The sequence below is a fragment of the Bufo bufo genome, chromosome 1, assembly GCF_905171765.1.
Source record: "Bufo bufo chromosome 1, aBufBuf1.1, whole genome shotgun sequence".
NCBI classification, from domain to species: Eukaryota; Metazoa; Chordata; class Amphibia; order Anura; family Bufonidae; genus Bufo; species Bufo bufo.
Genome location: NC_053389.1, coordinates 677,302,307 through 677,317,439, shown reverse-complemented (window position 1 = coordinate 677,317,439; position 15,133 = coordinate 677,302,307). Strand labels below are relative to the sequence as shown.

Below are 15,133 nucleotides of genomic sequence, written 5' to 3'. Positions count from 1 at the left end.
TGCCAGGCCTCTACTGCAACTGTCTTCAGTTCCTGCTTGTTCTTGGGGCATTTTCCCTTCAGTTTTGTCTTCAGCAAGTGAAATGCATGCTCAATCATATTCAGGTCAGGTGATTGACTTGGCCATTGCATAACATTCCACTTCTTTCCCTTAAAAAAACCTCTTTGGTTGCTTTTGCAGTATACTTTGGGACATTGTCCATTTGCACTGTGAAGCGCCGTCCAATGAGTTCTGAAGCATTTGGCTGAATATGAGCAGATAATATTGCCCGAAACACTTCAGAATTCATCCTGCTGCTTTTGTCAGCAGTCACATCATCAATAAATATAAGAGAACCAGTTCCATTGGCAGCCATACATGCCCACGCCATGACACTACCACCACCATGCTTCATTGATGAGGTGTTATGGTTAGGATCATGAGCAGTTCCTTTCCTTCTCCATACTCTTCTCTTAACATCACTCTGGTACAAGTTGATCTTGGTCTCATCTGTCCATAGGATGTTGTTCCAGAACTGTGAAGGCTTTTTTGAATGTCGTTTGGCAAACTCTAATCTGGTCTTCCTGTTTTTGAGGCTCACCAATGGTTTACATCTTGTAGTGAACCCTCTGTATTTACTCTGGTGAAGTCTTCTCTTGATTGTTGACTTTGACACACATACACCTACCTCCTGGAGGGTGTTCTTGATCTGGCCAACTGTTGTGAAGGGTGTTTTCTTCACCAGGGAAAGAATTCTTCGGTCATCCACCACAGTTGTTTTTCGTGGTCTTCCGGGTCTTTTGGTGTTGCTGAGCTCACCGGTGCGTTCCTTCTTTTTAAGAATGTTCCAAACAGTTGTTTTGGCCACGCCTAATGTTTTTGCTATCTCTCTGATGGGTTTGTTTTGTTTTTTCAGCCTAATGATGGCTTGCTTCACTGATAGTGACAGCTCTTTGGATCTCATCTTGAGAGTTGACAGCAACAGATTCCAAATGTAAATAGCACACTTGAAATGAACTCTGGACCTTTTATCTGCTCATTGTAATTGGGATAATGAGGGAATAACACACACCTGGCCGTGGAACAGCTGAGAAGTCAATTGTCCTATTACTTTTGGTCCCTTAACAAGTAAGAGGCACATATGCAAACTGTTGTAATTCCTACACCGTTCACCTGATTTGGATGTAAATACCCTCAAATTAAAGCTGACAGTCTGCAGTTCAAGCACATCTTGTTCGTTTTATTTCAAATCCATTGTTAGTATAGAGCCAAAAATGTTAGAATTGTGTTGATGTCCCAATATTTATGGACCTGACTGTATGTTTCTGCTCTTTCATTTCATTTCATAGAGCTTACCTTTGTTGTAGGTTCCAGTTTAAGTGCTTGTTTGAGGACAGACATGGCTTCTTCATAGTTTCCTCTTTCAGATAAGACCTAATGTGGACACAAATAAAGAGTGTATTACAAGATCAGATTTCCTGTCCGAGGATCGCTAATGAGCATTCATATGAACGCTTGTTAGCGATCATCTTGCAGTGAATACTGCCACCGATTACCCAATGAACGGGCAACTGCTCGTTCATCGGTCAATTGTGATTTTTAGGCACTCTTAATAATCGTTTGCTGACGGCAATTACGGTCTGTCGCCGGCAAACCACTAGACAGTATGGGGACAAGCGATGGCATAAGGATCGCTCCTCCCCATGCTACTGAGGAGATCGCTCCATGTAATAGCAGCGCTCTCCTCCACTAGCGAGCAGGTAATTTCTGGGAAGGAACACTTCCCTCCCGACAATCAACTTCCTGATTGGGGTGTCTAATACACCCTTAAGTGGCAGCTGAGCCCAATCTTGTGAAAAGTGTGACCCATTTGTCCAAAGACAATCTTGATGTGTGCCATTTTTACCTATTTCATGGTAATGTCACACAATCAATCCTCTGACATGTCAATGATAAGACAACCTTGCTAACAGGATCTTAGAGTAGCCATTAGGCACCCAACGAATTGCATAATATTCTTCTATCTAGTGGTGCAAAGTGGTATTTCCTTCCCCAATGTGTTGGAACTAAAGTTTTATTGGTAATCATCAGTAATACTGTAGACCAGTGGATGACTCTATCGTACTCATGCACTGGCTCTGTTCCTGGCATAATAGGATGCTCTTGAGCTAACTCAATGAATGTATCATGAATAATTACAATGGGGAACAATGGGGATTTTTTTTTATACAGTTTGAATCTCCTTTTAAATGACTCAACTTGCCACACTAACCCATCACTTTGCAGCGCTGAGTCTCAGCATGATAAATTAAGCCTTATAACAGGAAAAGGGAAATTATAAATTATAAAGGAAATTATTTTAGATATAAGTGCACAGTCACAGTTTATTATTGTAATTAGGACTCTTGAGAACAGGTATCAATGTGCTTTCCCAGAGCTCATGCAGACTTGATTTCATGAATTATGGAAAAAGAAAACATTACTTAGCAGTGTTCATCTCAGTCGTATGTAAACGGGTATGGTGACATTACCTTGCCTTTCCTATAAAGAGCCTTTGCATTGTCTGTATCCATCTCTAGGACTGCATTGCAGGAATTCATGACGTCATCATAGTGATGAAGCTTCAGCTGGGTGGCTGCCAAGTTATTCAGACATTTGATTCGATGCTCACGAATCTCCTCTTCTTCCTCTGAGCTCAGTGGGTCTGAGTAATACAGATAATGGTGAGTCATTATCCAGATTAGGCTGTGAACATCCCGCTGCATGGTTCCATGACAACATAACCAGACGTAATGTTCCATTTTGGAATACCAGCATACAGTGAATAGTGCAAAAAAAAACTAAAAAAAAAAATAGCCGGGCAGTAGCCCTTATAGTATAGTAGCAATATCATGTCTACGGTAGTAACTCCTAGAAATGTAGAAATGTTTTTATTCATCCTGAGCTAAATGACGTAGACAGGATAGTTAATTTAATATGTACAAATACGTTATTGTCCTTGTACGTACAATGCAAGATATTACTCATACAAGTGTCTTACCAAACAGGGATAATAACTAAGATTAGCCTAAAATGCAACATTTACGAAATGTACCCTACCCTACGTAATTCGTCTTTCCAGTGATGGTGCTCTAGTCAATATAGTTATCTTATGAAATGTCAGTGCTCTCTTCATGCCAATAGCTTGACATAATACACCTTTCTGTCGTCATATAGAATCGAAATGGAAAAATCCATTACCTACTGTACGTGATAAAAATATTAGGAGATGGCAAGGGTTACATCAGCCATATTGTATAAAAGCGTGAGGGTGCAAGCATTTTGTACATGTTGCAGAAGTAATATTCTCAGTCATTTATATTAGGGGGGCCTTATTCCTTATTAAACACAATTTAGCTTGCTCAGTAGTGGGTGAGCTTCATGTCAGTCACTGAATAATGTGAATTGACCTCTTCCTTTTGTACAGAAACGGGGGCACAGTCAGTGAGTAACTACAGGAGCACTAAGGTTATTGTTGCTCTTACACTTTAGGATTTAAGCTGACCCAAGACTATTCTCTGTACTGTTCCATTACTATTTATTATCCCCTTACTATTACTTACATGGTCACTGTAAGTTGAACATACGTTGCATAAATCAATTGTATAGGTGAATATAAGAAATTTAGTAATATTTTGTAATAACATTTTCAAAGAAAGATGTTCCTCCAAAACTAACATTCTCTGCTAAGTACATCTCGAGAGACCAGATAGGTTATTGCCTCACTGAAGGATCAGATTACAAGCTGCTCATAGTGGTACATGCAAAATGATGGGTGGAGAAGCTGCTAGAGGGAGAAAGAGGCACTTTTCTCTGATGAGATATATTACAATTAGTGTTGAGCGAATCCAAGTCCACGAAGTGAACTTTGATCCGAATCTCAGGGAAAATTCAATTCGATGTGAAGCCGATTTTCCTCATGCTTCGTGGTACCGAATCGTTTTTCCCTGAATGACGGTAAAAAAACTAAATAAATCATACTTACCTCATCCATTTGAGCGCAAAAGCCAGCTGCCACCATCTTGATTAAAGATCCCGTCGTGAAATTCCGTGCAGTGTGATGTATGATGTCTTTAAGCCGGACGAAACAGTGACATCATCACAGGCCACACAAGATTTCGCACTGGATCTTCAATCAAGATGGAGGCAGTCGGCTATTCGCGATCAAATGAATGAGTTAAGGGTACTTTCACACTTGCAGCAGGACGGATCCGACATGCTGTTCACCATGTCGGATCCGTCCTGCGGCTATTTCGCCGTGCCGCCGGAATGCTGCTCCGTCCCCATTGACTGTAATGGGGATGTGGGTAGAGCTCCGGCGGATCCGTCCTGCCGCAAGTGGTAAAGTAGCCTAAGTATGATTTTGTTTATTTATCTTTTTATTTTACATTATAATGTTAATGTCAGATGCCGCGATCAGCTATTAACATGGCATCTGAGGGGTACAATGACGGGGAGGCGCAATCGCCGCTCCCTGTCACTGCACCCACTACTTACAAAGTAATTCATCACAAAGTGAATTTTTTTGTACAATTCGACAAAGCAGATATAAATAAATAAATAGGAGCAAGGAGGGCGTTGCTGTTACACCTAGAGGCTCTGCTCTCTCTGCAACTGCTGTGTTCTCTGCATTTTGTTTGACAGCGCCAGGCTTTGTAAATCAAAGTGCAGAGGGCATGACAGTTGCAGAGAGGAGGGTCTCTAGGAGTAACGGCAACTCCCCTGTTGCTCCTAGAGGCTCATTTGGATCTCCTAAAACCTTTATTCATACTTCATTCAAACAGAATAGCCATGCAAATTTTAATGCAGATTTCCCTGTGTTTCCACACCAAATCTGCACCAAAAACTGCATGTTACTTGCATGGAAAGTCTTGTGCGACTTTGCGAATAGCTAACTTCGGCTAATCGGAGACCATACATTCTAATACTGTACGGAGACAAATCTCCATGCAGTACTAATCTGAAGTTTTGAACGAAGCAACTTCGGATGTAGCATGTGAAGCTCGCTTCGCTCAACATTAATCAGCATGTTGGTTGTGTTGTACAGTAATGGATATTTCTATTAGTTTCCATTACCTGCAGTGTTAGGTGTGAGGATAGTCAGTGCTTGGCTATAAGAGTGCATGGCACTTCGATATTCTTCACGCTCAAAATGGAAATTTCCACATTCCCTTTTTTGATTTGCGAGAGTGATGCGGTCAGCAGTGGTGAGAGCTATCAGGCTGGGCTTGTCTCTGACTTCCAGTAAAGTCACTTTATATAGTAGCGAGGCATCTGTTGGGATGTCTGGGTCCCTACAATGAGGAGCAGAGCAGTAGACATTAAAACCACTACATAAATATCATATCAGCTAGTTATTTTATTTCCAGTATTATTCTACTATGTTTCATGTGACATTTGACACTATACAAAAAACATTGTCTACACTGTAGTAAAAGCTGGTACCATGGAAATGTCTGTGGTCCAGCACTGCTCCCATTTGTGTTTTATTAATTTTTATTTATTTCCTTTTTGCACAAGTGGAAGCCAGCAAGCGATCTCCCTAAATCCGGCCATATACATTACATTAATGAAAAGGGACATGCCCCCCTGAGCAATGATAAGGAGAGGGCTGCAACAGAAAGGACATTTCCCCTGAGCTGCCAACTTGATATAAATCAAGCAGAGAAACTAGAGCAATGAATGGGTAGATCTCTGTATCCATGTGAGGTACACGGCTGGTTCCAGCTTTGCAGGAAAGAAATTGTCATGTACAATATGTCTGATTTTCAGTTATTACATTAATCATGGGTGCATTTTTATATTTAGTAATGGTAATATTAAAGATTATAATTCTACTCTCGTTTTTATACATTAGAGGGATATTTATCGAATCAGGTACGTCTGTTTTGTGGCTTAAAAAAGTAATGGCCATTGCCTTGTTTTTTTTACGAGATTTGGTAAAGTTTTGCGACATCTGGTGATCCTCTCTACTTTTCACAGTAGTCTATGTTTAAGGTCCAAGGATTCATTCACAGGAACTTAAGGACTCCATGCCCGTGCAATGCACAGGCGCCAGCAGAAAGAATCCTGTATTGCGGTGCGGACCCATTTGTAACACTCCAGAGGTGTTACCACTTCTGCACCTTGCTACTGTCTTTATTGGTCTAACCACATGTCATCTTGTGCATTTTATTCCAGGTCCTCCACACTGTGCATTTCTATTATTGTTATGCAACTGTTTATTTCATGTAATATGCTTGGTTTACCAGCAGGTGGCAGTAAACACGGCAGAGCTGTACTTAGATAGAATGGAACTTACCATTTCATTCTAACTCCCCTCTGGAGAGAAGTGGGCGAGTCCTACTTCCTGCAGGAAGGGTGGGGCAGAAGTTCGAGTTAGTCTAGCTTATCCCCTGCTAGTGGACAGGTGTGCAGGGGCACATCTCTGCTGGACGTGCCCATGCCAGCCAGAGCACCTCAGCTCTGCTGGCCATGGAGGCCGAAGCTTAAAGCCTCAGGAGCCAGGAGGAAAGTTCCCTGGCCTAACCTAGAGTCAGACTACAAAGTGAAGTGCAGCATACAGAAGAAGCTGAGTTATACAGCCAGCCTGTCAGTTCAGCAGAGTCAGAGAGAAACAGATATAGCAGGGTGGAATTTGCCTGCGAGTTTCATGCTAAAGCCTGCTGGAACCGAGACAAAGCCTCCAAACCGTTTTGGAGAACGTTTATGCAAAGGAAAAGCTGCCATTGAATTTCATCTCAAGGTCAGGACTCCAGTTATTCTTTTATCCCTCAATTATTCCCCCTATTTATTGCTTCAGAGTCAAAGCCTGGAGTACAGCTGTATCCAGGTAGGAGCACTGTGGCACACATAAAGAGACATTTTAGGCCGCACTGTACCACTCGGCATTCCTACACCTGGGATGCGCACGACATAGAGGGCCCTAGGGGGAGTCGCCTATTGCACATTGACTTAAATGGGTCTGTGATCCGCAATATATGGCAAAAGATAGGGCATGTGAGGTACTATGTACGACTTTTGCAAAAGTCTCACCTCCTCCCGGCATTCTTAAACACATATAGGTTTAAACAACATTCTATTCCCCCCAAATACATTATTAGGCCTCTTTCACACGAACGTAAGGGCTCCGTGCCCGTGCTACGGACCACAAATTGCAGTCCGCAATGCACAGGCACCAACCATGGGGCAGCCACATGCGGATCGTAGACCCATTCACTTGAATGGGGTTCACGATCCGTCCGTTCCGCAAAAAGATAGAACAAGTTCTATCTTTTTGTGGGATGGAAGCACAGAACGGAACACCACAGAAGCACTCCGTAGTGCTTCCATGGGGTTCCGTTCCGTGCTTCCGTTCCGTTCCGCAACGCATCTCCGAATTTGCGGACCCATTCAAGTGAATGTGTCCGCATCCGTGATGCGGAATACACACGGCTAGTGACCCGTGTATTCCGGAACCGCCGTATGCGGTCCACAGCACAGGTACGGAGCCCTTACGTTCGTGAGAAAGAGGCCTTACTGTGTGCCATTTCATAAATTTGGAGCAGGAACACAAAGCAAAGACAGACTTAAAATTGATACAAAAAAACACAAATGATAAATGTTCCCTTAGCCTTTTTGGCTAGGTTATAGCCAAATGATCCATCTGTAGTCCAGCTGGCCACACGTGGCAGGCCATGGCCACAAGCAGCAGTGAATATGTAATACTTTTGTACTTCACCATATTGAGATCTGCTCAGAAAGCTAATATACATATAACTGCTGTATTCAGAGGCACAATACATGATTACAAAGACACCAGTAATATGCCTGGCATGGAGCTGCGACTTTTGAAAAAGTCTAATCTCAAATTCTAATCTGAAAACCTGACCTACTTTTCACTCCACTTCTAAAAGTGTCGATGATCACCAAATGTTGCAAAATATGACCAAATGTCAGAAATATATGCACCAACACAGGCATCACTTGCAACATTTTTAGGCCACAAAACTGGCCTAGTAGACTTGATGTCCCTCACTGTCTTTCAGCTACAACATCCTACATAGGGCTGTCATGTAGAGGGTCACTAGCAACATTTAAACCATGTACTTTTCTCTCGCGCTCGGCCGCTCCTTCCTCAATGCGCCTGCGCCGGGTGTAGATGTGACGCATCGGCGCAGGCGCATTGAGGATGGAGCGGCCGAGCGAGCGTCCGCCTCTCAGTGCGCCTGCGCCAACTGAAGACAGGTATGGCGCAGGCGCCAGATTTTGAATGCAAACAGGGCCAGCAGAGAAAGATCCCGTTCGCTGGCCCTGTCAATCAACATGCGGAGGGGGCGTCTTTAGGATAGGAGGATGCGGCTACTACCAGCAAGTAGCCGCCCTACTTGCTGGTAGCAAGGTAATTTGCATATTTTAAAAGTACGTTTATAACATAATCTGCTGAACCAAAATGATTAATTACAGTATAGGGATTATAAGTAACCAAAAAAAAAAAACTGTTTAGTGGGGTGACAGAAGCCCTTTAAACCATTTTCTACACCTAAAACAGCTCACAATTTTAGATCTGGCGTGAGCAGGGAGAAGACGCAGATGGCGGCGCAATTAACCGCTGCACCGCCATCTGCACCTGAAATAAGCCTAATATAGGCTTATTTCAGTATAATAAATGACCCCCTTTATCTTTCAAATTTATCCATTTGATAAAAATCTCAGCTAATCAAAGATATATCACATTTATTTATTTTAAAAGTTAAACCAAAGGTCCAATTATAATGATTATTATTATTTTATTGCATTTTTGTATTAACCCAGCAAAGGTCAGTGAGTAAGAGACAATATATTATAGGGCCAATCTATTAGATTAAATGATAATGTTATTTAATGCAAATGGAAGATCTCATGGAAACTTCTAAGAATAATATATTTTTGGAATCTTGATCATTACAAATATATTTTATGTTCAAATATAGAAAACTATTTGAAATGAATAGATGGAAAGTCTTCAGATCCTTCCGATTTAGTAGCTGCTTTTAAATACTGTCATCTAAGACTTGGCAATCCAGGCGTCTGCAATGTGCTAGAAACATGCTCAGCAAATATTCTCTTGATTGCACTTTTCTTGGTTTTACAAAGAACTATTTTGAGTTAATATTCATATTGCTATTTATTGTTAGGGACATCTATTTGTACTGAGAGATGGGTTGAGCAATAGAAAATTTGAGAATTTTATTTCATTCGTGCAATTTGGAGCATCCAGTTTTAGGGCTTGTTCACACGGCCGTTGTGGTTCTGTGGTCGTATTATGGGCCGCATACGGCGGGTCCGCAATACACGGGCACCGGCCCGTGTGCACTCCACATCACGGATGCGGAACCATTAACTACAAAGTCCTTCCGTGGTGTTTTTGTCCGTGCCTCCGCACTGCAAAAAAATTGAACTTGCTCTATTTTTTTTGCGGTGTGGACGCATCACAGACCCATTCAAATTGAATGGGTCTCAATCCGTCCCGGCCGCCGCACGGACGTTGCCCGTGCATTGGGGACCGCAATTTGCAGAACCACCACGGCCGTGTGAATAAGCCCTTAGAAAGGTCCACTGTGCCCAGCTTGCCAAGGAGGCAAGGCTTAGTAGGAAATGGGGCATGGCCTACCAAGTAACATTTTGCACCAAATTATGACACAATTCTGGGGTCAATCTCAGTGACAAAGTAAAGCCTCATGCAGACGTCAGTGGAACACAGTCCGTGAGATACCGGACTGGCATTGCAGGAGCATACGGCGTCATTGGTTGCTATGACGCCGTGCGCTCCTGCAATGCCAGTCCGGTATCTCACAGACCGTGTTCCATGGACGTCTGCATGAGGCTTAACCCTTTCATGACCAAGGGTCATTGATGCCCCAGTGTCCAGGTCAAAATTTACAAATCTGACATGCGTCACTTTATGTGGTAATAGCTTTGGAACACTTAAATTTGAGTCAATATATTTCACCTTTGGAAAAAGTAGTATAGACAAACCGCTCACTCTCCTTACAATTCTGGATTAGGTGCTCTAGTCTCAAATTGATTCACTCAAATCAACAAAGGCGTAATAAAAAGTATATATTATGTAGTGTGAGACTGGCACTCCCTCGCATGGAAATAGAGCAATAGCAATAGTGTTGTTACACAATATTTAATAGGCAAAATATATTAAAATACAACATTACAATACAATATTAAAATAACAATCGCTGCAGCGGAGACAATATCAGTCCCTAAAAATACCTAAAATCTAAAACTTCATTAAAAACTCAAAAAAAGTCCAAAAAGAAGGGGATCAGACGTCCTGAATGTGCAAAAATATCGCAAGCCAAAAGTGTCAGTCTATTCCTTATAATTGTATTGGCATTCCTTTCTTATATGTAATATAACATGCAAAATCCATGCAAGGCACCTTTTAGAATATTCGGAATTGTCCGATATAAACATTCGATAAAGTATCCAATCGGACACCAAGTTTTTACTCACAGGTGAATATCGATTATCCTGCAGTCCCAATATGCAATCCTTTTGATTTTTACTCACGGTATTTATTCACGTGGTTCTCAGTGATTGGCGTCCCACCTGGTTCGTTCGTCTCTGGTCTCTCTCGATCGTTATCCACAAATCTCAGATCCGGTTATACGATCAGGGTGTAATATCGCAAGAGGTGAACTTATACTTGTACTGACCAGTTTGAATCGCAGAAATTCCGGGTCTTTATCTTTGGAGCGCTCCAATTTCTTTGCGTATCTCCGGATATTAGTAGACGAACTTCCAGTGGGGGTCACTTGTTGGGGATGTCTTTGAAAAGCACCAAACGCGTTTCGGGGATCTCCTTTCCCCTTCCTCAGTGGTGAGGAAGGGGAAAGGAGATCCCCGAAACGCGTTTGATGCTTTTTGGTGCTGATCGTATAACCGGATCTGAGATTTGTGGATAACGATCGAGAGAGACCAGAGACGAACGAACCAGGTGGGACGCCAATCACTGAGAACCACGTGAATAAATACCGTGAGTAAAAATCAAAAGGATTGAATATTGGGACTGCAGGATAATCGACATTCACCTTTGAGTAAAAACTTGGTGTCCGATTGGATACTTTATCGAATATTTATATCGGACAATTCAGAATATTTGAAAAGGTGCCTTGCATGGATTTTGCATGTTATATTGCATATAAGAAAGGAATGCCAATACTATTATAAGGAATAGACTGACACTTTTGGCTTGCGATATTTTTGCACATTCAGGACGTATGGTCCCCTTCTTTTTGGACTTTTTTTTTGTTTTTTTTGAACTTTTAGATTTTCGGTATTTTTAGGGACTGATATTGTCTCCGCTGCAGCGATTGTTATTTTAATATTGTATTGTAATGTTGTATTTTAATACATTTTGCCTATTAAATATTGTGTAACAACACTATTACTATTGTTCTATTTCCATGCGAGGGAGTGCCAGTCTCATACTACATAATATTTCACCTTTATTTTAAAAAAAATCCCAAATTTACCAAAAATTTAGAAAAATTTGCAATTTTCAAAATTTCTATTTCTCTTCTTCTAAAACAGAAAGTGATACCTCATAAAATATTTATTAATTAACATTCCCCATATGACTACTTTATGTTGGCATCATTTTGGAAATTTCATTTTATTTTTTTAGGACGTTAGAAGGCTTAGAAGTTTAGAAGCAATTCTTAAGATTTTTAAGAACATTTCCAAAACCCACCTTTTAAGGACCAGTTTAGGTCTGAAGTCACTTTGTGGGGCTTACATAGTGGAAACCCCCCATAAATGATCCCATTGTAGAAACGACACCCCTCAAGTTACTCAAAACAGATTTTACAAACTTTGTTAACCCTTTAGGGGTTCCACAAGAGTTAAAGGAAAATGGAGATGAAATTTCTAAATTTAACTTTTTTGGCAGATTTTCAATTTTATAATTTTTTTTTTTTACCACATTGAGGGTTAACAGCCAAACAAAACGTAATATTTATTACCCTGATTCAGCGGTTTACAGAAACACCCCACATGTGGTCGTAAACTGATATAAGGGCGCATGGCAGGGAGCAGAAGGAAAGGAACGGCACATGGTTTTTGGAAGGCAGATTTTTCTGGACTGGTTTTAGATGCCATGTCCCATTTAAAGCCCCCCTGATGCACCCTTACAGTAGAAACTCCCAAAAACGGACCCTATTTTGGAAACTAGGGGATAAGGTGCCAGTTTTATTGGTACTATTTTGGGGTACATATGATTTTTAATTGCTCTATATTATGTTTTTTTTGTGAGGCTAGGTAACCCAAAAATTGCTGTTTTGGCACCGTGTTGTTATTTTACATTTTTTACAAGATTCATCTGACAGGGTAGATCATGTGCTATTTTTATAGAGCAGTTGTTACGGATGCAATGATATCAAATATGTCTACTTTCTTTGTTTGTTTGTTTCAGTTTTACATAATAAAGCATTTTTAAAAAAGAAATTATGTTTTTGAGTGTCCATTTTCTGAACACCATATTTTATTTATTTTTTCTGCCGATTGTTTTGTGCAGGGGCTCGTTTTTTGCAGAAAGAGTTGAGGTTTTTATTGGTATCATTTTTGGGTACATAGTATTTTTTGTTCATTCATTATTACACTTTATGGGGCAAGGTGACCAAAAAATTGGCTGTTTTGGAACAGTTTTCATTTATTTATTTTTACAGCGTTCATATTAGGGGTTAGGTCATGTGACAGTTTTATTGAGCAGATCGTTATGGACGTGGCAATACCTAATGTGTATACTTATTTTTTTAAGTTTTACACAATAATAGCATTTCTGAAACAAAAAAAATTATGTTTTAGTGTCTCCACTCTGATTGGTCCCTTGCAGGAATTACTGCACTTTATGCTGACAGCAGCAGGGCAGGGGCAGAAGCTTTAATCCAAGCATTTTGCAGCGCTTGGATTAAAGGACTGCCATGCAGTCTATACACTTGCTAGCTGCACGTATATAGCCGTATGGCAGCTGGGAAGGGGTTAAGCCAACCAATAATTTAAAGTAAAATTGCCTAGCCTTGCACCAGATGTATCATCCAGCCTGAGCCACTGTGATAAATGTGGTGAAGGTCTAGACAGCTTATCTAGGGTTACACCTCAATAGGATTAGTAAATCTGCCCCATTCGGTTTAAGATTATGTGATTGTGGTCACACGGGCGCACAGCTCGTCACAGGTACAGGATGGGTATCAGAGCTGTATTTAGTAGTGAGAGTGAACCTGTGTGTCCATCATGTGACCGAGACGCATTGCTGTCCTCTGGAAGTGCTCAATGACTGCAAGCAGAGATTTTGAGAAGAGCGAAGAATTATTACAATCTGAGAGAGATTTCGCAAAACTGGTGCAAAAGAAAACTGGTTTAGTTGCCCATAGCAAACCAATCACATTGATCCGTTTACTTTCCAGAAAGAGCTCTGAAAAATGAAAGGTGGAATCTGATTGGTTGCTATAGCCAACTAAGCCAATATTCCCTTGCACTAGTTTTGATAAATCTGCCCCAATAGGGTCAGTTCACACGGCTGATTTTCAAAATACAAAAATGTGTAAAAAATCTGTGCTGAATCCAAGCAGATTTTTACGCCTCAAAATTATGTGCGTTTTTTATGTGTTTTTTGTAAAGCATTTTTTCAGGCAGATTTTTTACTTGATTAAATTCTATAGTACTTTTTCCACAGTGTTTTGGCGCTCAAATGCGCGTATATGCACATCTCAAATGGTGAGCTTTTTTTTGCTTCCTATTCATTTGAATGGGAAAATCAGCGCTGATTCTGCGCCAAGACAGGGCATGAAGCTTCTTTTTTACACGTGTAATAAGAAACAAGTTGCTGCTTCCCATTGAAATGAATGGGAGGCTGATTTGAGGCATCTTTGGAGCAGAATTGAAGCAGATTTTGAGGCAGAAACGCTCCAAAATCGGCACCAAAATTCTCAGTGTAAACTGACCTTTAGGCCCCTTTCACACTAGCGAGTTTTCAGCACGGGTGCAATGCGTGATGCGAATGCATTGCGCCCTCACGGAATCCGGACCCATTCATTTCAATGTGGCTGCGAACATGTTGCGTTATTTTCACGCATCACTTGTGCGTTGCGTGAAAATCACAGCATGTTTTATATTCTGCGATTTTCACGCAACGCTGGCCCCATAGAAGTGAATGGAGCTGCGTGAAAATCGCATCGCATCCGCAAGCAAGTGCGGATGCGATGCGTTTTTCACGGATGGTTGCTAAGAGATGTTGTTTGTAAACCTTCAGTTTTTTATCACGCGCGTGCAAAAGCATCAAAACGCATTGCCCCCACGATAAAAACTGAACAACTGAACGCGATCGCAGGCAAAACTGAATGACTTTGCCTGCGAAATCGCACATTTTTCACTGAACGCATTCGCAATCCAAACCATTTTCTGCGTGCTAAGGCAGGAGCAGGAGGTATACGCAGTGGGGACCTGGCACCATCAGGATGGCAGCGGCAGGGGATGAGCAAGGTGAATATAAGCTTTATTTTATAAAGTATTTGCAGTTCTTGCCGGGAACAACCTGTTGGATCCGTCCCTGCCGGCACAACCGCGCACTATTGGAATTCCATCCGGCCCCATTCATTATAATGAGGGCTTGCGGAGATCCAGCCACAACCCGGCAAATATGCAGAGGAGTGGCCGGACAATTACCGCTGTGCGGTTGTGCCCGGCGGGAACGGATCCGACAGGCTGTTCCCGGCAAGAAGAGCCTGCTGCATCTGTTTCACGCATATATAAAACAAGCCTAATGCTGGGTTTACATCGTGAACAATTTGCCCTATATTTCCCATAAGCATTTGGAAAAAAAGTATACAAAAGCACAGTGCACTACGCTTTTCCATCTTGCAGAGTCCAGTAAAAAAATATATATATATATTTTTTACAATGGAACTATATGGTGATGGGTGCCACAATGTCATCTGTCTGAGGCATCCTTTTAATGTAAAACGTATCCGTTCAGACAAAAACATGATGTAAACCGAGCCTTAGGCCTCATGCACACGACCGTTGTGTACATCCGTGGCCGTTGTGCCGTTTTCCGTTTTTTTTCGCGGGCCCATTGACTTTC

At 41.5% G+C, this 15,133-nt stretch overlaps 1 protein-coding gene across 1 annotated transcript in view; it reads right to left on the bottom strand.

Annotated features, from left to right (window-relative positions):
* Nucleotides 1-15,133, bottom strand: part of LOC120986680 (peptidyl-prolyl cis-trans isomerase FKBP8-like) — a 73,682-nt gene that overhangs the window by 45,206 nt on the left and 13,343 nt on the right. The window contains exons 5-7 of the mRNA XM_040415362.1: nt 5,095-5,312; nt 2,511-2,683; nt 1,336-1,413 (exon numbers count right to left, since the gene is read on the bottom strand). Coding sequence (XP_040271296.1) covers nt 1,336-1,413; nt 2,511-2,683; nt 5,095-5,312 — 469 coding nt within the window. The remainder of the gene's footprint in view (nt 1-1,335; nt 1,414-2,510; nt 2,684-5,094; nt 5,313-15,133) is intronic.